The 21363-nt window shown below is 41.7% G+C and overlaps 1 protein-coding gene across 4 annotated transcripts in view; it reads right to left on the bottom strand.

Annotated features, from left to right (window-relative positions):
• LANCL3 (LanC like family member 3) overlaps window positions 1-6554 on the bottom strand; it is a 103583-nt gene extending 97029 nt beyond the window's left edge. For all 4 annotated transcript variants that reach the window (XM_082378221.1, XM_082378219.1, XM_082378222.1 and 1 more), the window contains exon 1: window positions 1428-6554. In XM_082378221.1, the coding sequence (XP_082234347.1) occupies window positions 1428-2000 (573 nt within the window). In that variant the 5' untranslated portion in view covers window positions 2001-6554. The remainder of the gene's footprint in view (window positions 1-1427) is intronic.
• Between the last annotated feature and the right edge of the window lie 14809 nt (window positions 6555-21363).

The raw sequence follows: 21363 nt of genomic DNA, 5'->3' as shown, positions 1-21363 counted from the left end.
AAGCAGCAAGTTTAAGGAAAACAACTGGGGGAAAAAAAAAAAAAACCCACGAATTTGAAAATTGCCTGCCGCCAGACAGCAAGGTCTGAGGAGCAGATGCAAATATAATGCAAATGATATGTAAACAGCCCTGTGGCCTTCTCAAAGGTTTTATACAACTGGAAGGGCCCTTGGGAAACCGCTAGCAGATAACAGTGACTCAGAAGCAGAGTGAACTATTTCAAGACAACCTGGTCACACAGCCTTTTGCTTCCCTGCTAGCACAGTGCAGTCTTTAGTAATCTTTTTTCTCACTTGAATTAACCTCACCTGCTATAAATTAAAACAAAAATCAAGCCTGCCTCTGTAGAGGTTATCCAAGTTAATTACACTTTAAAAACACTGTGTGCCTTTAATTTTTCTTCAAACGCCGCTCTCGCCCAAATAGAGCCAAGTTAAATGTGTCACTTCCTCCCTAGAACAATATTTGGCTCCAGTGGGTTATGAATGAAAGTGCCTCTCTTTCAGTTCTAGTTACTATGATCCTTTGGAGGATTTTTTTTGCCTACTCTACAGGAACTGGCACATTCTCTTCTAATATCCACACGCTGTATTCAAAGTGAATCCGGAAAAAAAACCCCACCCCATATGTAGCTGTGAAATCCAATTCACTTCAAGGAGCCCCTGGAAAGCTATTCATTAAGAAAACCTGCCCTGTCAAGTATGCTGTCGTCTTGACAATCCTAAAGACGCACTTGAAAATGAAAAAAACAAAAACACATTGAATTACAACGGGGTAAAATTCTGTCTACATTTATTTAAAAGAGGACACCCCATCAGATCTGCATTTTATAAGAGCCATGAAATGAACTGAATAGAAAGCAACACAGGAAGCACATCAGACCTATAGCTGGGCAGTTATTCTGGGTTACAGACCTGGGGGTCGCAGAAGCAACTTACCTTCACCTTAATGATGGGAACAATAATAGCATAATCAGCCCCCCAAACTTCTATTATTTTCTAGTACTCTAACATTCGAGGGTGCTTCAGCTTTTGACAGGAGGGTCAAAGGAAGGGAAATCTCTTTCATTTGGGATAAAAAAAAAAAACCTCACTTGAAAGGGCCTCCAGAACACTACTGGGCAAAGAGGCTTTTGGGGAGGTGCCACGTCCGCTGTAAAACACCAGCAAAGCGCAAAGGCTCAGAATCCCAACTGAGAGACTGAGAGTGGGGCGGGGGGAGAGAAGAGGGAGAGGGAAAAAACCAGGAGATAAACCTCAAATAAACCTCAAGAGACTCAAGAAACGACAATGTCAGACAAAGAGTAACAAAGAGAGGTGGAGAACAACCAGGGGCGGTGTTCCCGGAGCCGCGAGTCCGGGGCAGGGCGGCGGGGCAGGGCCGGGCAGGCGGCGAGCGCCGCCTCGCGGCCGGGGCTGCCTCTTACCTCCTGGGCGAGTTTCTGCTTGAGCACGAGCGCGGCGCACAGGTAGCCCGCGCGGCCCACGAACAGCTCGTCGGAGCCGCACTCGAGGAAGGAAACGGGCGCGCAGACGGCGCACAGAGACCGGAACTTGCCCAGCGGCTGCACGTAGTCGGACCGGCCCAGGGCGTGGTACACGAGCGTGGCCACGGCGTACACGCCCGCGCCCCCGAGCAGGAAGGCGGCGCGGGTGTCGGCGTCCGGCTCGCCCCACTCCTCGGCGCGGGCGCACGCGTCGATGAGGCGCTTGGCCGAGCGCAGGTAGCGCTCCCGGGCCCCGGCGAAGAGCGGGCTCTGAGAGACGTGGTAGAGCATGTAGGCCACCCCGGCCACGCCGCCGTACAGCCCTCCCTGGCAACTGCTGGCTGCGGCCGCCGCCCCCCGGCCCTCAGCGCCGCCCCCCAGCGGGGGCAGCTCCTGGAGGATGCGCTCGATGGTGGCGGTGACCAAGGGCGCCACCGCCTCCTCGCACTGGCCCGCCAGCAGGCTGCCCTGGTAGTCATCGAAGCGGTTGGCGAAGCAGCGCTTGGTGTCCATGCTGCCGCCCGTGCCCCCCAAGGCCGGGCCGGGGTCTGCCGGAGGGCGCGCCCTGCGGTCCCGCGCACCACCTCTCGCTCTTTGAGGCACTCGGATGGCGGTGGATGCGGCCGGAATGGAGCGAGGAGGCTGAGACGGGAGGTGACAAGAGGAGGCGGGCGCGAGGAAGGAGCGCGGAGCGGATTGCCAAGTGGGGCACCGGATTGCCGCGAGGCTCCCGAGTGGCCCCGGCGAGCGCGGGGGATGCGCGTCTCGCGCTCCCCTCGCAGAGGCCGCGCCCTCGCCGAACCCGCCCCCTCCTGCGCCGCCGCAGCTCGGCCGCCTCTTCTAGGGGCCGAGGTGATCTCCGGCAGGACCCACGCGGGGGCCGCGCCACTCCTCTCGCTCCGCCCCCGGCTCCTCCCCTCTCGGCGGAAGGCCAGGAACGCGCGGAACACCGATGCGGAACGCTGAGGCTGGGCATACGCACACCTGGCGGCGGAGGCGAAGACCTCGAGTCCCTCGTGTACTCCAGGGTGGCCCTCCTCGAGTCAGCAGATCAGCAACACCTGGGAGCATGTTAAAACTGCAGCAGCTCAGACTTCACCCCAGACTTAGTGAATCAAAATCAGCATGTTTAGCAAGATCCCCAGGTGATTCGCATGCACAGTAAAGGTTGAGAAGCCACTTAACTAGTAGAGGCTACTGGGAAAAAACTGAGCGCTCTCCTGAAACTTGTTTTTCGTCTTGGTTAACTTGGCTTTCTCATGCTGAGTGTTTCATCCCAACGGCTGAGGGATTTGAATGCATCACGCACGTTTCGTGCAGTAAAACGGTGAAATGCCCCATAGGGTAATTTTTTCTCGGCCTTGGCTGTCGTGTTGTTTTTCTTGGACTATCCAGGAGTAAAAGTTCAAAGAACCACACCAGGATAAGGTAAGGGATGGGGGTTCTGTCTTTCTCCTACTCTAGAGATCGCCCCCGACCCCCATTCATGAATACTGAGCGCCCCGTAAATGTCTTGAGGCCATTAACTAGTGAATATAAGGGTAAACGCTGCTGAGAATTTTAATTAGGCGTTTTGACCCTTTTCTGTGTGTCCTTAGTTACTTCCTTCCCTCCTTTCCTTCCTTCCCATGTTTCTTCCCTTCTGCTCCAACCCCCCCAACACCCGCCGCAGGCGTATTGAGTGTCTCCTATGGGTCCTGGACCCTGAAAATAGATGGATAAACAAAATAGACATGGTCCTAGACCTCTTGGAGCTTACAGTCCAGTGGGAAAGACAGAAAATGAACAATTAAACAAATGAATTGCCTTTCTTTTGCTCAGCTGTTTTGAAATAATTCTTCCTTTCCCAAAGTGTTGACTAGTGAAGACCAGAGCTCACCTTTCCCAGGGGTATTTGCATTTTGATAGGGACGGTGCAAGACACAAAAGAATGAGTGATTCATGGAAAAGTTTCTGACCCTTTGTTGGGAGAGCAGCAGCTCCACTTACTTGAAAGGCCAGTTTTGCTTGGAGGTAATTTTTTTCCTCAAAAGTGTTAATTGTCGCAATGATTTGGAAGCAGAGATTAAATAGGCTGTCCCTCTGTCCTTGCTTGATGTATTCTGGAGAAGGAGTTCAGTTTGCCAAGATGACCGCCAGGACTGATACATCCATAGAGCGGATGGCATGGCCTCCGTTCTCCTGTAACGTGCCGAAACAGGTTCATTTTTAATTATAATAATAAAAAGCTAAGTCCACTTTTAGGCAGGGAGTGTGATGGGCTACCGGTATCAAAGGAGCATCTGGAATGTTCTGTTTCTCCTTGGGGCTTCTTCCTCATCCCTCAGTCGTAGTAGGCGTTAGGAGTGATTTTTGCCCCTTTGGGCAAGGAGACATCAAATGCAAACCTGCATAAGCAGAAATGAAGCCTTATTCTACTTTATTCCTCTCCACGTCACCCTCGTCATGAATCTAGAGGCAACTCTGTTCATTCTGGCTCTGATTATCCTTCCACACAGCCCAGCACCAAGGTAGCACCAGCAGCAATGAAAGGGACTTGGCTGATAGCCTTCAAAATAAAATAGAAGCAGGTCTCCGAGAGAAGGAGCTCTGCTTTTTTCCCCACTTGTGTTCCCCTCCCACCTCCTGCCAAAAAATGCTGCATAACAAGCAATCACAGAATCTTGTAGCGTATAATAATAAGTTTATTGCTCATGCGTCTGGGATCTTGGCTGCGCTCTGGGGGTGGGCTGGCTGTTGCTTGGGGAGACTGGGTTGACTGGGCTCTGGTCCACACGTGTCATCCTCCAGCAGTTCAACTCCGGCATAACTGCATGGTAATGGCAGAGGGGCCAGAGCACAAGAGGAAACATGCGAGACTTCTTTAGGTCTGGTCTCAGAGCTGACACACTCTTGTCTGCCTTATTCTATTGGCATATTACATCAGGAAATACAGGGTGTCTTTATGTAACTCCAAAGCTGCATGACAAAGGGTGTGTATACAGGGTGAGGTGAAGTATTAGGGTTCCTAGGGGTTTCTTTTCTGCAGTGATGCCCACAAGTAGAACAAAGGTCGCAAGATGGATGAGAAACAGCCTGGTTTGGGAGAAGCAAGAAATTAGTGGTATCTAGAAGCCCTCTTAAACTCACAGGACAAATTAACCCTTTTACCTGTAAACTTCTTTCCCAAAGACCTTGCCACTTTGTTGCACAATCACCTGGCAAAATCTCAGCGCAGAACCTTCTTCAGGACGAAGTTAGCTAGTTAGACCACGTGAAGCCTCGCCTCTAACTGTCATTTACTTAATTTGCAAGCAGTGTTGTTTATTTTAATATCATGACTCCACTAGAATATACTCTCCGTGAGGGTAGGGCTTTTTGCTACATTAATTTACTGATCTGCACCAAGAGCCTGGAATAGTCCCTGGCACATGTAGTAGGCACTCACTAAAAGTTTGTGAAATGATGTGTGAATTGCCATAAGAGAACCGTTAGCCAGGTCACCTGGGGTGTAGCATGCAGTGAAGCCTTTATTGAAACTTTAGCCTGACCTGATTAAACTCCCATTGTTTTCTTGGATCCTCTTGCTCTTTTGAATGTGAGGATGTAAACATTGTGCAGTTTCTGCCTCCTTACTTTGTTTCTCCACGAAGTCTGGTGACCTCTATACTCTACCTTGAATTCAGTGACTTCACACATTCTATTTTTAATAACAAACCCTGCGTGGGAGATTATATTTTCCAACTACGGCCCCAACAATATCTGCTCTGACACATGCTCCTCTACAATGTGACCTTGACACTCCTCTCATCAGGAGTTAAGGTATGTGCCCCCTGAGTGGGCTGAGAATCTGAGTGGGAATCTGAGTGGGCTTATGACTTACTTGTAACCAATGGAATGTGATCAAAATGACACTGCATGTCATGCAAGCCTAGGTCATAAAAAATGATACAGCTTCCCTGTTACATGCTGAAACACTCATATTTGGAGCGCGGAGCCACCTGGTAAGAATCTAAGAGAGGCTGCCATTTTGTGAGGAAGTGCAGACAACATGAAGAGGCCATTTGTAGGTGCTTGGATCAACAGCCCAGCTGAAAGAATCAACTGACAGTTATGTGAGTGAGCCACCTTGGATATACAGCCCAGTTGAGCCTTCAGATGACTACAGCTCCATGAGAACCCCATCCCAAACCATTCCAGAATTCCTGACCCACAATATTATGAACAAAATAAAATAGTTGTTTTGAGCTACTAAGTTTTAAGATCATTTGTTATTCAGCAATGGTAACTAGAACATCCTGCTAGCTTCCCATCATCCAATGCCATAAAGTCCCTGTAATCAATAGTGCACTCAAGAGGCTTTTTATGGAGGAATCTAAGCAGGGAGACAGCAAGTACTCAGGCACACAGAAAGCTGTGTTCCAAAATAATCTACTTGGACTCTTTAGAAGTAGCACTGACCCCACAAGAAATATGCAACCTATACAAAACTTGCCAAAGCCATTTATTTTGTCCTTACCTGCAAGACTTTTCCTGATATTTACAGAATCTCTAGCAGCATTTGCTGACAGGCAGCTCCCAGCACGTGGTTTCTGTGATCCTGCTGAATTGCCCAGTTCCTAGCTCTTACTCAGTATTTCCTTAGTATGCAGATTATGGAAAACTATGGATGGAAAATAGTTTTAGTGGGTTCATGAAGGAAATCATGTAAAAATTATGCAAAACTATCCAGGAAAAACATATTAAAATTAAAGGGCTTCTCTTATGAACATCATTGCTCTCTAAGGGTGAATATGAAAAAAAAATTGTTGTATAACTGTCAAACCTCAACATGTAAGGTTTAGTACATTTTATGGGATAAACCATCTTAAAATTACTTTCAGAAAGTTTTCCAAAGTTTTGCTCAAAGCGTGCGTTTTGAAAATGGTTTAGATAACTGAATCAGTGCTATGTCCAGTCCTTATAGCACATTCTCTTTGGAGATGCATCTCTGATTTTTAAAAAATTTTTACTTTATATTAGAGTATAATTGATTTACAATGTTGTATTAGTTTCAGGTTTACAGCATAGTGATTCAGTTACATATATACATATATATATATATATATATATATATATATATTCTTTTTCAAATTCTTTTTCCATTTAGGTTATTACAGAATATCAAGCAGAATTCACTGTGCTATACAGTAGATCTTTGTTGGTTATTTATTTTAAATATAGTAGTGTGTATATGTCAATCCCAAACTGCCAATTTATCCCTCCCCCCACCTTTCCCCTTTGGTAACCGTAAGTTTGTGTTTTAGGTCTGTGAGTCTGTTTCTGTTTTATAAATAAGTCCATTTGTATCATTTTTTTAGATTCCGCTTATAAGGGATATCATATGCTATTTGTCTGACTTACTTCACTTAGTATGATAATCACCAGGTCAAACCATGTTGCTGCAAATGGCATTATTTCATTCATTTTTATGGCTGAGTAATATTCCATGGTATATATGTACCACATGTGCTTTTTCCATTCATCTGTCGATGGACATTTAGGTTGCTTCCATGTCTTGGCTATTGTAAACAGCACTGCAGTGAACATTGGGTTGCATGTATCCTTTCGAACCATGGTTTTCTCTGGATATATGCCCAAGAGTGGGATTGCTTTATCATATTGTAGTTCTGTTTTTAGTTTTTTAAGGAACCTCTGTACTGTTCTCCATGGTGACTGCACCAATTTACATTCCCACCAACAGTGTAGGAGGGTCCTCTTTTCTCCACACCCTCTCTAGCATTTATTGTTTGTAGACATTTTGTTGATGGACATTCTGACTGGTGTGAGGTGATAGCTCACTGTAGTTTTGATTTGCATTTCTCTGATAATTAGTGATGTTGAGCATCTTTTCATGTGCTTTTTGGCCATCTGTGTGTATTCTTTGGAGAAATGTCTATTTAGGTCTTCTGCCCATTTTTTGATTGGGTTGTTTATTTTTTTGATATTGAGCTGCATGAGCTGTTTGTATATTTTGGAGATGAATCCCTTGTTGGTCACATCGTGTGCAAATATTTTCTCCTATTCTGTGGGCTGTCTTTTCGCTTTGTTTATGGTTTCCTTTGCTGTGCAAAGGCCCAGGGATCGAACCTATGCCCTCAGCAGTGAAAGTGCAGAGCCCTAACCACTGGACTACCAGGGAATTCCCGCCATTTTGTTAATTGTTTTGGATTTGTTTTTGAAGGTCTTTTTTTCTTCCCTTCATCTTTTGTTCTCTTGTAATTTGACGACTAACTTTACTGTTGTGTTTGGATTCCTTTTTCTTTTTTGTGTGTGTATCTATTGTAGATTTTTGGTTTGTGGTTACCATGAGGTTTTGACATAGTAGTCTATATATAAACAAGATTGTTTTAAGTTGCTGGTCTTTTCATTTCAACTGCATTTCCAGTATCCTGCATTTGTACTCTCCTCTTCTCACGATTCCAGGTTTTGATATCATATTTGCATGTGGATGATTTCCTACCTTTACTTTATGTTTGCCTTTATTGGTGAGCTTTTCAATTCATAATTTTCTTGTTTCTAGTTGTGGTCTTTTCTTTTCCATCTAGAGAAGTTCCTTTAGCATTTGTTGGCAAGCTGGTCTGGTGGTGCTGAATTCTCTTAGCCTTTGCTTGTCTGTAAAGCTTTTGATTTCTCCATCATATCTGAATGAGAGCATTGCTGGATACAGTATTCTTGGTTGTAGGTTCTTCCCTTTCATCACTTTAAATATGTTATACCACTCCCTACTGGCCTGCAGAATTTCTGCTGAAAAATCAGCTGATAACTTTATGGCGATTCCCTTGTACATTATTTGTTGCTTTTCCCTTGTTGCTTTTAATATTTTTCCTATGTATTTACTTTTTGTCAGTTTGATTAATATGTGTCTCAGCATGTTCCTGCTTGGTGTTATCATGTATGGGACTCTCTGGGCTTCCTGGACTTGAGTGACTGTTTCCTTTCCCAGGTTAGGGAATTTTTCAGCTATTGTCTCTTCAAATATTTTCTCAGGTCCTTTCTCTCTTCTCCTTCTGGGGCCCATATAATGCGAATGTTGGTGTGTTTAGTATTGTCCCAGAGTTCTCTGTGACTGTCCTCATTTTCATTCTTTTTTCTTTATTCTGTTCTGTGGCAGTGATTTCCACCATTCTGTCTTCCAGCTCACTTATCCATTCTTCTGCCTCATTTTTTCTGCTATTGATTCCTTCTAGTGTATTTTTCATTTCAGTTATTGTATTGTTCATCTCTGTTTGTTCTTTAGATCTTCTAGCTCTTTCTAGCATTTCTTGTATCTTCTCGGTCTGTGCCTCCATTCTTTTTCCGAGATCTTGGATCATCTTTACTATCGTTACTCTGAGTTCTTTTTTAGGTAGATTGCCTATCTCCACTTCACTTAGCTGTTCTTCTGGGGTTTTATCTTGTTCCTTCATCTAGTACGTATTCTTCTGCCGTCTTGTCTAACTTTCTGTGATTGTAATTTCCATTCCGCAGGCTGCAGGGTTGTAGCTCATCTTGCTTTTGCTGTCTGCCCCGTGATGGGTGAGGCTGGTCTAAGAGACTTGTGCAGGCTTCCTGGTGGGAGGGACTGGTTCCTGCCCACTGGTGGGTGGAAATGGGTCTTGTCCCTCTGATGGGCAGGGCCATGTCAGGGGATGTGTTTATCGGGCAGCTGTTTATTCAGAAGACTTTAAGCAGCCTGTCTGCTGATGGGTGGAGCTGTGTTCCCACCCTGTTGGTTGTTTGGCCTGAGGTGTCCCAGCACTGGAGCCTACAGGCTGCCTGGTAGGGCCAGGTCTTGGTGAGAAAATGGCAGCCTCTAAGAAGGCTCACTCTCATGAGTACTCACCAGAACTGCCGCTGCCAGTTTACTTGCCCCCGCAGTGAGCCACAGCCACCCCCCGCCTCTGCAGGAGACCTTTCAATACCAGCAGGTAGGTCCGGCCCAGGCTCTTAGGAGGCAGCTGCTTTTTCCCCTGTGTCCTGGTGCTCACGAGACCTTATATGTGCCCTCCAAGAGTGGAGTTTCTGTTTCCCCCAGTCTTGTGGAATTCCTGTGATCAAACCCCACTTATCTTCAAATCTAGATTCTCTGGGGGCTCCTCCTCCCAATGCCAGACCCCCAGGCTGGGGAGCCTGACGTGGGGCTCAGAACTTTCACTCCTGTGGGAGAACCTCTACAATATAATTATTTTCCAGTTTGTGAGTTACCCACCCAGCAGGTATGAGATTTGATTTTATCACGGTTGCGCCCCTCCTACTGTCTCATTGTGACTTCTTTGTCTTTGGATGTAGGATATCTTTTTTGATAGGTTCAAGCATTTTTTTTTATCAATGGTTGTTCAGCAGTTAGTAGTGATTTGGGGGTTTTCATGATGGGGGATGAGCTCATTCCGCATCTTGTCTCCACCCTCCGGTCAAGTGGTTTGTTCAGATCTGCGTCTTCTGGTGTCTAAGAGCCAAGGAGCGTGGTGCAGCCAGCTTACCGTTCTCAGTTCTCCCATGGCACACCAACAGCTGCCGCCTGGGACAGCCCAGCTGGGGCCTTGGGGCTGCCTCTCCCAGCCCAAACCGGGTGCCACATCTCTGATTTTTTAGCTCAGCAACCTAATTGGAGATTTCTCCTGCTTCTGCTCTTTCATCCTCTATAGGCTCTTCTCAAAATAGCAGCCAGAATGATATAAGCCGTATCATCTTCTAACTGATGATATCAATGTTTCACATGTCCCTCAAAGTAAAATTCAGAGTCCATAGGATGGCCTAAAAGGCTCACAGCCATCTCACCCTCATCACTTCCCCAACTTCTCCTCTTTTTCCTCTTCCCCTTGCTCTTTCAGTTCTAGCCACACTGGCTGCCTTGATGTTCCTCAAACGTATTAGTCATAGCCTTAACTTAGAGAGTTTCCTTTGCAGTTTTCTCTTTCTGATATACTCTTCAAAAGATATACTTATGTCTTGCCCCTTCAAATCTCTCTCAATGAAGTATTCCCCGACTTCCTATTTCATTTTATTTTATTTATTTTTTAAAATTTTGCTACACAGAATGGATAATTATCATTTTTAAAAAATTTTATTTATTTTTGGCTGCATTGGGTCTTCATTGCTGTGCGCAGGCTTTCTCTAGTTGTGGTGAGCGGGAGCTAATCTTTGTTGCGGTGCACGGGCTTCTCCTTGCAGTGGCTTCTCTTGTTGCGGAGCACGGGCTCTAGGCACGCGGGCTTCAGTAGTTGTGGTGCATGGGCTCAGTAGTTGTGGCTCGCGGGCTGTAGAGTGCAGGCTCAGTAGTTGTGGCACATGGGCTTAGTTGCTCTGTGGCATGTGGGATATTCCCGGACCAGGGATCAAACCTGTGTCCCCTGCATTGGCAGGTGGATTCCTATCCACTGTGCCACCAGGGAAGTCCCCGGACTTCTTATTTTAAATTACAATCCTTCCCCCAACCACTAGTGTCTAAAAGGTATTTGCTTAGTGTCCAAAAATTTTTACTGATTTATGTTTTTTCTTTTCTGTCTCCCTGCACTAGAATGTCATCCCCATGAGGGCAGGAATTTTCATCTCTCTTGTTCCCTGCTTTATCCCCAGCATCTAGATTAATGTCTGGCACAGAATATTTGCTCAGTAGATATTTATTGATGTCCGTGATACCCTTGATAATATCAAAAACTTCCACTGATCCCAAACTGATGGCTGAGCTTTGCTGTCTGCTTTCTTGACCAGTTTCCTGATTGTGCTCCTCTGCACAGGCGGCCATAAAAACGTGCATTTTTAACATTGGATTTGATTCTTTTTCTTGTCTCTTTTTCTGTACCTCCAGTATTATCAATTTGAAGCTTTTTCTAGCCATTATAAGTCAAACATGATCACACACAGTAATGGCAGAATTAGAAACCAGGTGCAATAAGTAAGTGCACTGGCACTCATTGCTCCATCTGAAGGACGGGCAGCCCAGTTTGATCAGTCACATTGGCCAAGAGCAAGTAATAATGCACACCCTACCGTACTGGATGTGAGAAAAATATATTTACTGTTTTTCTATGGGTACGATAATGTGTGTGTATGTATATAAGATTTGAATGTACTATAGTAAACCATTGCTGTATGGGACAGTGCTAAAACAGGTATGCCTCTATTTTATTTTATTTTTAATTTCTATTTTATATTGGAGTATAGTTGATTTACAATGATTTGTTGGTTTCAGGTGTACAGCAAATTTATGCCTCTATTATTTTTTTAAGTCTTTATTGAATTTGTAACCATATTGCTTTTATTTTATGTTTTGGCTTTCTGGCCACGAGGCATGTGGGATCTTAGCTCCCCGACCAGGGATCAAACCCACACCCCCTGCACTGGAAGGCAAAATCTTAACCACTGGACCGCGAGGGAAGCCCCTATATGCCTCTATTTTAAATTGATGGATCTGTGTTGTTACCTTAAATTGGCAAGTGGAGATGGAGGTGTTCATTTGGTTAGAGTAAATTCTTTTAACTTGAAAGTTATAACAGTTTCCTACATGTAGTCATTTCTAAGGTTTTCTCCAATATTCAAGATATTAGGAGGAAAGGAGTGATTAAAGATCTCTATGGTGGTATAGTTCAACAGATGTCAAATAATAACGTAGTAATGAATAATGCATTAACATTTCTGCTCTTCATCTTATGATAAACCAATATTTCTATTTCTGCATCTATATAGTTCTCATTGTTGGAAGAAGTTCCAATATCAGAAATATAACATAGAGTTTATTCTCTGATACAGTCGATCTCTAGACATTTTCATGAATGTAAGTGGTGGTAGTTAAAGAATCAGATATGTCTCAAATAATTTATATTGATTTTGACTCTGCAGTGCCCATGCTTACACTTTTCCAGCTGTTCTCAATGTGAGATGACTTCTCAAGATAGCTTGACCCAGCGTTCCTATGAGGTATAATAAGGAGTGATACCCAGAAAGAACCTGAGTCTTAGCCCATAATCCAAAAGGCAGAAAAAGCCATTACCAGATGGCCAAAGAAAAATAACTGCTTTAGGTTGGCAAAGATTAAAAGAATTATGGAGCTGGAAGGATCCAAGAGATCATTAATTTAATCCTTTCCTTTAACAATAAGGAAACTGAGATCCCTGGCAGTCATACAACAGGGAGTCACTGAATGGTTGTAAAGAGGAGAGTGATGGGATCATATCTGTGATTTAGAAAGATTATTTTTCTGGAAAATTGGACAATATATTTGAAAGGAGTAAGATGTATTGGGATGGTAAGTAGAATAGTCAAGAAATGAGGAAATCTGAGCTAGGTCTGTAGCAGGAAATATGGAGGGACTTAGAACGAGTCAAGAGATATTATGCAGATAGGATTTACAGGGTTTGGTGACCAACTAGATGTGGGAGCAATGTAGGATAAGAGTCAAAGATTATGGCTGTTTTCTGCTCTGGACAATTGGGCCAATGGAGGTGCTCTACACCAAGCCAAAGGATACAGGTAGTAGAATAGGTATGGGGCAGGAGGGGAAGGACAATGGCTAATACAGTTTTGAAACTGTTGAGTATGACTTTATAGTCTTATTATGGGATATATATAGATATAAAATTACAGCACTTAAGTCCTGAAGATGCACTCCAAATTCAGTAAGACTGACTAAAGGAGGCTGATGGAGGTAAGCTTTGGAAATGGGATAATATAGTGATAATATGGGAAAAGGCGTGCAGCTAGACGTCAGAACGAGGTCTGTTGTGCTTGCCAACCCAGCTTCCATTACATTCTATCAATAATATCTTGAGTTTCCTTTGAAAGACAACCATCCCGTATTACCATAACGTGTGATTTGAGTGGAGCTAAACGATTTCCATGTTCCCAAGGGGAAGCATATATCCCAGGCCTGCTCTAGGAGAAGTAATTTTGAGCTTTCTCCGCTAGAAACATTGGGAAAGCTGGGATTGCTAAAGTAAAAGGATTAAACTTACAGCTTCTGGTGGCCATCCTATCAAGCCGAGGATAAAGCCACACAGTGGGAAGCAGAACTGAGTAATGGACAAAAAGTGTGACCTGATGACATTGTTGGCATGCCTGTACCTGGCCTTATCTGAAGGACTATTCAGTTATAAGGCCCAGTACATTTTTTCTTTTGCTCAAGTGGGTGACTGTCATTTGCAAAAGAAAGAGGTCTGGACTGATTCGGGTTTTTGATCATTTAAAGTAGTTGCCGTGATTTGTTTAGAGAAGCTGGGTAGGTAGGGAGAGGAACAAGGGAAAATGTTTGGAACAGTTGTAGAAGTCACGTTGGAGGACATGATTGAGAATAAGAGCTTTTTGAGAACAGCTCTTGAGAAATGAATTAGTGGAGGTGTTGCATTGAGACCTGATGTCAAATTCCTGCTCCACCAAATCTAACTGTGTGACCTTGGGAAAGTTATTTAACCTTCCTAAACCTCAGTTTTCTCATCTAGAAATTGGTAGTGATAATAGAATCTGCCTCACAAAATGGTTAGGATAAAGCTTATAAAGGGTATAACTTGTTGTCTAACACTGAATAAATGTTAGCATTTGTCCACAATCATTATTATTCTGCATGTAGTTCCTTCAAAAAGTGAATTCCCACTGCCTGCTTACCACCTAACCTCTTGTATCTTTGTCTTTTTCTAAATTGGTTCTCCTTAGAAGAGAGTCATGGGGCAGGGGTGGGGGGTTGTTTTGCTTATTCTTTCTCAATGATTCCTAAATCAAACATGTTCCATTTACAAGCTTAAAGAATTTTTTTTTTTTAGTGTGACAAATTCAACTTCTAAGGTGAAAAGAGAGATTATGCTGTGTTTTTCAGCCTTGATGTGATCGCCGGTAATAAAGATTCAAGTTGACAAATTTTTGTTGCTAATGCATAAGACAGAATAAAATTAATCTTTTTCGAGGTTTTCTGGTTCTACAGTGGTACGAGTGGGCAGGAAAGTAAAAACATGTGACATAAAGCCATGCTGGTGAGCGTGTCTGCAAAGAGGGGTAGGCGGGCACTACATGAGGGGGATATTTGACTCAGTGGTTTTCGATCTTTTAAATACAGTGGAAGATTTCCACCATTTCTCCTTACTTTATCACTCTCTCACAACTTTTAAAAGAAAACCTGCAAGATATCTTTGGTTGTTTGGATTATTTGAGCTGCTTCTGGAAAGATTGATAGAGAAATTTGGTTTTATTATTGGCTGGAAGTTGTACAAGACAAACTTAGTTAAGAAAAGAAATCAGTATTTTCAGTCTTTAATTATATTTTCTCTTTCAATTAAATGTTCTAGAAAAACGTCAACATTATCTTTCTCTTGAACATGCAGGTGAGAGTGGCTCATACATGGTCACTTGAAATTCACAATTAGAACCTCCACATAACTGAACCTTTAGGCCACCACTACTCAGTAAAATTGGTTTTTATTCAGATGGGGACATTTAGCCTTTTTTCTGTCAAGAACACCATACATTTGGACTTTAAGTTTCGCATGAGATATACAAAATTGGAATTCAGATATAGAGTACTAGTGAATGCAAAAGAGATAAATAGGTAAGTATATATAAATGAGGAGTGTAAAAGCATCTGAAAGATTGGCCTTCTGTAAAAGGGAGCCTGGCAATAAGTCAGTGGAATAGAATATCATGACAGTCTAATAGGTTCCTGCTGCCAGATAAATGTCATGGAAAAGCAGAGATATTTATCTCGTCTCAACATTTATTTTTAAATCTGAGGTCTATTATCTCTTCTAATGGCTTTATTTCATTTACCAAGTGGTTAAATATAAATAAAATGAGACCATTTATTTAATACAAGCTGACTTGGGTTTCTGATGCAGACTTAGTTTCCAGACCAAAGAAAGATGTGGAGTATGAGGGATTAACATCTGGATGTCTGTTCTGTTCTTCCTAATTAACCAAAACAGCATGAAAGCCATTATTTTCCTATGGGTAAAAACAACAAAAAATCAAAGAGGAGGACTTGCTTTCCTGGAGACTACACTTTTATGCATTTTCATCATTTTAAAAAATTTTTTATTGAAGTATAGTTGAATTACAATGTTGTGTTAATTACTGCTGTATAGCAAAGTGATTCAGTCATACATATATATGCATTCTTTTTCATATTCTTTTCCCTTATGGTTTATCACAGGATACTGAATATAGTTCCCTGTGCTATACAGTAGGACCTTGTTGTTTATCAATTCTATATATACCAGTTTGCATCTGATAATCCCAAACTCCTAATCCAACCCTCTCTCACCCCCCTCCCCCTTGGCAACCACCAGTCTATTCTGTATGTCCCTGATTCTGTTTCTGTTTCATAGATAGATAGATTCTGTTTCTGTTTCACCCCGCTCCCCCTTGGCAACCACCAGTCTATTCTGTATGTCCCTGATTCTGTTTCTGTTTCATAGATAGGTTCATCTGTGTTATATTTTAGATTACATATATTAGTGATACCATATGGTATTTGTCTTTCTCTTCCAGACTTACTTCACTTAGTATGATAATCTCTAGTTGCATTGGTGCAATCTCTAGTTGCATCATGGTGCTGCAAATGGCATTATTTCCTTCTTTTTTATGGCTGAGTAGTATTCCACTGTATATATGTACCACCTCTTCTTTATCCATTCATCTGTTGATGGACATTTAGGTTGTTTCCATGTCTTGGCTATTGTGAATAGTGCTGCTATGAACATAGGGGTGCATGTATCTTTTTGAATTATAGTTTTCTCTGGATATATGTCCAAGAATGGGATTGCTGGAGCATATAGTAATTCTATTTTTTAGTTTTCTGAGGAACCTCCATACTATTTTCCACAGTGGCTGCACTAACTTACATTCCCACCAACAGTGTAGGAGGGTTCCCTTTTCTCCACTCCCTCTCTAGCATTTGTTGTTTGTAGTTTTTTTAATGATGGCCATTCTGACCGGTGTGAGGTGGTACCTTATTGTAGTTTTGATTTGCATTTCTCTAATAATTAGTGATGTTGAGCATCTTTTCATGTGCCTATTGGCCATCTGTATTTCTTCTTTGGAGAAATGTCTATTTAAGTCTTCTGCCCATTTTTGGATTGGGTTGTTTGTTTTGTTGTTGTTGAGTTGTGTGAGCTGTTTGTGTATTTTGGAAGTTAAGCCCTTGTCGGTCGCATCGTTTGCAAATATTTTCTCCCATTTCATAGGTAGTCTTTTCGTATTTTTTATGGTTTCCTTTGCTGTGCGAAAGCTTGTAAGTTTGATTAGGTCTAATTTGTTTATTTTCATTTTTATTTCTATTGCCTTGGGAGACTGACCTAAGAAAACATTGGCATGATTTATGTCAGAGAATGTTTTGCCTATGTTCTCTTCTAGGAGTTTTATGGTGCCATGTCTTATGTTTAAGTCTTTAAGCCATTTTGAGTTTATTTTTCTATATGGTAAGAGGGCATGTTCTAACTTCATTGATTTACATGCAGCTGTCCTATTTTCCCAACACCACTTGCTGAAGAGACTGTCTTTTACCCACTGTATATTCTTGTCTCCTTTGTCGAAGATTAATTGACCATGGGTGTGTGGGTTTACTTGTGGGCTCTCTATTGTGTTCCATTGATCCATATGTCTGTTTTTGTGCCAGTATCATGCTGCTTTGATTACTGTAGCTTTGTAGTATTGTCTGAAGTCTGGGATGGTTATGCCTCCTCTGTTCTTTTTCTTCAGGATTGCTTTGGCAATTCTGTGTCTTTTATGGTTCCATATAAATTTGAGGATTATTTGTTCTAGTTCTGTGAAAAAGGTCATGGGTAATTCGATAGGGATCACATTAAGTCTGTAGATTGTTTTGGGTAGTATGGCCATTTTAACAATATTAATTTTTCCAATCCAAGAGCATGGGGTATCTTTCCATTTCTTTGAATCATCTTCAGTTTCCTTTATTAATGTTTTATAGTTCTCAGCATATAAGTCTTTCACCTCCTTGGTGAGGTTTATTCTTAAGTATTTTATTTCTGGGGTTGTGATTTTAAAAAGTATTGTTTTTATACATTCCCTTTCTGATATTTCATTGTTGGTGTAAAGAAATGCAACCAATTTCTGTAAACCTTGTATCGTGCTGCCGTGCTGAATTTGTTTATCAGTTCTAGTAGTTTTTGTGTGGAGTCTTCAGGGTTTTCTATGTATAATATCTTATCATCTGCATATAATGACAGTTTTACCTCTTCCCTTCCAATTTGGTTACCTTTTATTTCTTTTCCTTGTCTGATTGCTGTGTCTAGGACTTCCAATTCTATGTTGAAGAGAAGCTGTGAGAGTGGGAATCCTTGTCTTGTTCCAGATTTTAGTGGGAAGGCTTTCAACTTTTCACCATTGAGTATTATATTGGCTGTGGATTTGTCATAAATAGCTTTTACTATTTTGATATATGTTCCCTCTATACCCACTTTGGTAAGAGTTTATCATGAATGGATATTGAATTTTTTCAAATGCTTTTTCTGCATCTATCGAGATGATCATGTGGTTTTTGTCCTTTCTTTTGTTTATGTGGTGTATCACATTGATCAATTTGCATATGTTGAACCATCCTTTTGAACTTGGGATGAATCCCATTGGTCTTGGTGCATGATCTTTCTTATGTATTGTTGGATCCAGTTTGCTAATATTTTGTTGAGAATTTTCACATCTATATTCATCAAATATATTGGCCTGTAATTTTCTTTTTTGGTGGTGTCTTTGTCTGGTTTTGGTATCAGGGTGATTGTGGCTTCATAGAATGTCCTTGGGAGTGTTCCCTCCTCTTCAGTTGTTTGGAAGAGTTTGAGAAGGATCGGTATAAGTTATGTTTTTTTTTTTTTAAACATCTTTATAGGAGTATAATTGCTTTACAATGGTGTGTTAGTTTCTGCTTTATAACAAAGTGAATCAGTTATACATATACATATGTTCCCATATCTCTTCCCTCTTGCATCTCCCTCCCTCCCACCCTCCCTATCCCACCCCTCTAGGTGGTCACAAAGCACCGAGCTGATCTCCCTGTGCTATGCGGCTGCTTCCCACTAGCTATCTATTTTACATTTGGTAGTGTATATATGTCCATGACACTCTCTCACCCTGTCACATCTCACCCCTCCTCCTCCCCATATCCTCAAGTCCATTCTCTAGTAGGTCTGTGTCTTTATTCCCGTCTTGCCACTAGGTTCTTCATGACCTTTTTTTTTTTTTTCCTTAGATTCCATATATATGTGTTAGCATACTGTATTTGTTTTTCTCTTTCTGACTTACTTCACTCTGTATGACAGACTCTAACTCCATCCACCTCATTACAAATACCTCCATTTCATTTCTTTTTATGGCTGAGTAATATTCCATTGTATATATGTGCCACATCTTCTTTATCCATTCATCCGATGATGGACACTTAGGTTGCTTCCATGTCCTGGCTATTGTAAATAGAGCTGCAATGAACATTTTGGTACATGACTCTTTTGGAATTATGGTTTTCTCAGGGTATATACCCAGTAGTGGGATTGCTGGGTCATATGGTAGTTCTATTTGTAGTTTTTTAAGGAACCTCCATCCTGTTCTCCATAGTGGCTGTATCAATTTACATTCCCACCAACAGTGCAAGGGTGTTCCATTTTCTCCACACCCTCTCCAGCATTTATTGTTTGTAGATTTTTTGATGATGGCCATTCTGACCGGTGTGAGATGATACCTCATTGTAGTTTTGATTTGCATTTCTCTAATGATTAATGATGTTGAGCATTCTTTCATGTGTCTGTTGGCCATCTGTATATCTTCTTTGGAGAAATGTCTATTTAGATCTTCTGCCCATTTTTGGATTGGGTTGTTTGTTTTTTTGTTATTGAGCTGCATGAGCTGCTTGTAAATCTTGGAGATTAATCCTTTGTCAGTTGCTTCATTTGCAAATATTTTCTCCCATTCTGAGGGTTGTCTTTTCGTCTTGTTTATGGTTTCCTTTGCTGTGCAAGAGCTTTTAAGTTTCATGAGGTCCCATTTGTTTATTTGTGTTTTTATTTCCATTTCTCTAGGGGCTGGGTCAAAAAGGATCTTGCTGTGATTTATGTCATAGAGTGTTCTGCCTATGTTTTCCTCTAAGAGTTTGATAGTGTCTGGCCTTACACTTAGGTCTTTAATCCATTTTGAGTTTATTTTTGTGTATGATGTCAGGGAGTGTTCTAATTTCATCCTTTTACATGTACCTGTCCAGTTTTCCCAGCACCACTTATTGAAGAGGCTGTCTTTTCTCCACTGTATATGCTTGCCTCCTTTATCAAAGATAAGGTGACCATATGTGCGCGGGTTTATCTCTGGGCTTTCTATCCTGTTCCATTGATCTATATTTCTGTTTTTGTGCCAGTACCAAACTGTCTTGATTACTGTAGCTTTGTAATATAGTCTGAAGTCAGGGAGCCTGATTCCTCCAGCTCCATTTTTCGTTCTCAAGATTGCTTTGGCTATTCGGGGTCTTTTGTGTCTCCATACAAATTGTGAAATTTTTTGTTCTAGTTCTGTGAAAAATGCCAGTGGTAGTTTGATAGGGATTGCATTGAATCTGTAGATTGCTTTGGGTAGTAGAGTCATTTTCACAATGTTGATTCTTCCAATCCAAGAACATGGTATATCTCTCCATCTATTTGTATCATCTTTAATTTCTTTCATCAGTGTCCTATAATTTTCTGCATACAGGTCTTTTGTCTCCTTAGGTAGGTTTATTCCTAGATATTTTATTCTTTTTGTTGCAATGGTAAACGGGAGTGTTTTCTTAATTTCACTTTCAGATTTTTCATCATTAGTATATAGGAATGCAAGAGATTTCTGTGCATTAATTTTGTATCCTGCTACTTTACCAAATTCATTGATTAGCTCTAGTAGTTTTCTGGTGCCAGTTTTAGGATTCTCTATGTATAGTATCATGTCATCTGCAAACAGTGACAGCTTTACTTCTTCTTTTCCGATTTGGATTCCTTTTATTTCTTTTTCTTCTCTGATTGCTGTGGCTAACACTTCCAAAACTATGTTGAATAATAGTGGTGAGAGTGGGCAACCTTGTCTTGTTCCTGATCTTAGTGGAAATGGTTTCAGTTTTTCACCATTGAGGACAATGTTGGCTGTGGGTTTGTCATATATGGCCTTTATTATGTTGAGGAAAGTTCCCTCTATGCCTACTTTCTGCAGGGCTTTTATCATAAATGGGTGTTGAATTTTGTCGAAAGCTTTCTCTGCATCTATTGAGATGATCATATGGTTTTTCTCCTTCAATTTGTCAATATGGTTTATCACGTTGATTGATTTGCGTATATTGAAGAATCCTTGCATTCCTGAAATAAATCCCACTTGATCATGGTGTATAATCCTTTTAATGTGCTGTTGGATTCTGTTTGCTAGTATTTTGTTGAGGATTTTTGCATCTATGTTCATCAGTGATATTGGCCTGTAGTTTTCTTTCTTTGTGACATCTTTGTCTGGTTTTGGTATCAGGATGATGGTGGCCTCGTAGAATGAGTTGGGGAGTGTTCCTCCCTCTGTGGTATTTTGGAAGAGTTTGAGAAGGATAGGTGTTAGCTCTTCTCTAAATGTTTGATAGAATTCGCCTGTGAAGCCATCTGGTCCTGGGCTTTTGTTTGTTGGAAGATTTTTAATCACAGTTTCAATTTCAGTGCTTGTGATTGGTCTGTTCATATTTTCTATTTCTTCCTGGTTCAGTCTCGGCAGGTTGTGCATTTCTAAGAATCTGTCCATTTCTTCCAGGTTGTCCATTTTATTGGCATAGAGTTGCTTGTAGTAATCTCTCATGATCGTTTGTATTTCTGCAGTGTCAGTGGTTACTTCTCCTTTTTCATTTCTAATTCTATTGATTTGAGTCTTCTCCCTTTTTCTCTTGATGAGTCTGGCTAATGGT

This window comes from Balaenoptera borealis (assembly GCF_965194805.1).
Source record: "Balaenoptera borealis genome assembly, chromosome: X".
Taxonomy (NCBI): domain Eukaryota; kingdom Metazoa; phylum Chordata; class Mammalia; order Artiodactyla; family Balaenopteridae; genus Balaenoptera; species Balaenoptera borealis.
This window is presented reverse-complemented; position numbering and strand designations above follow the sequence as displayed.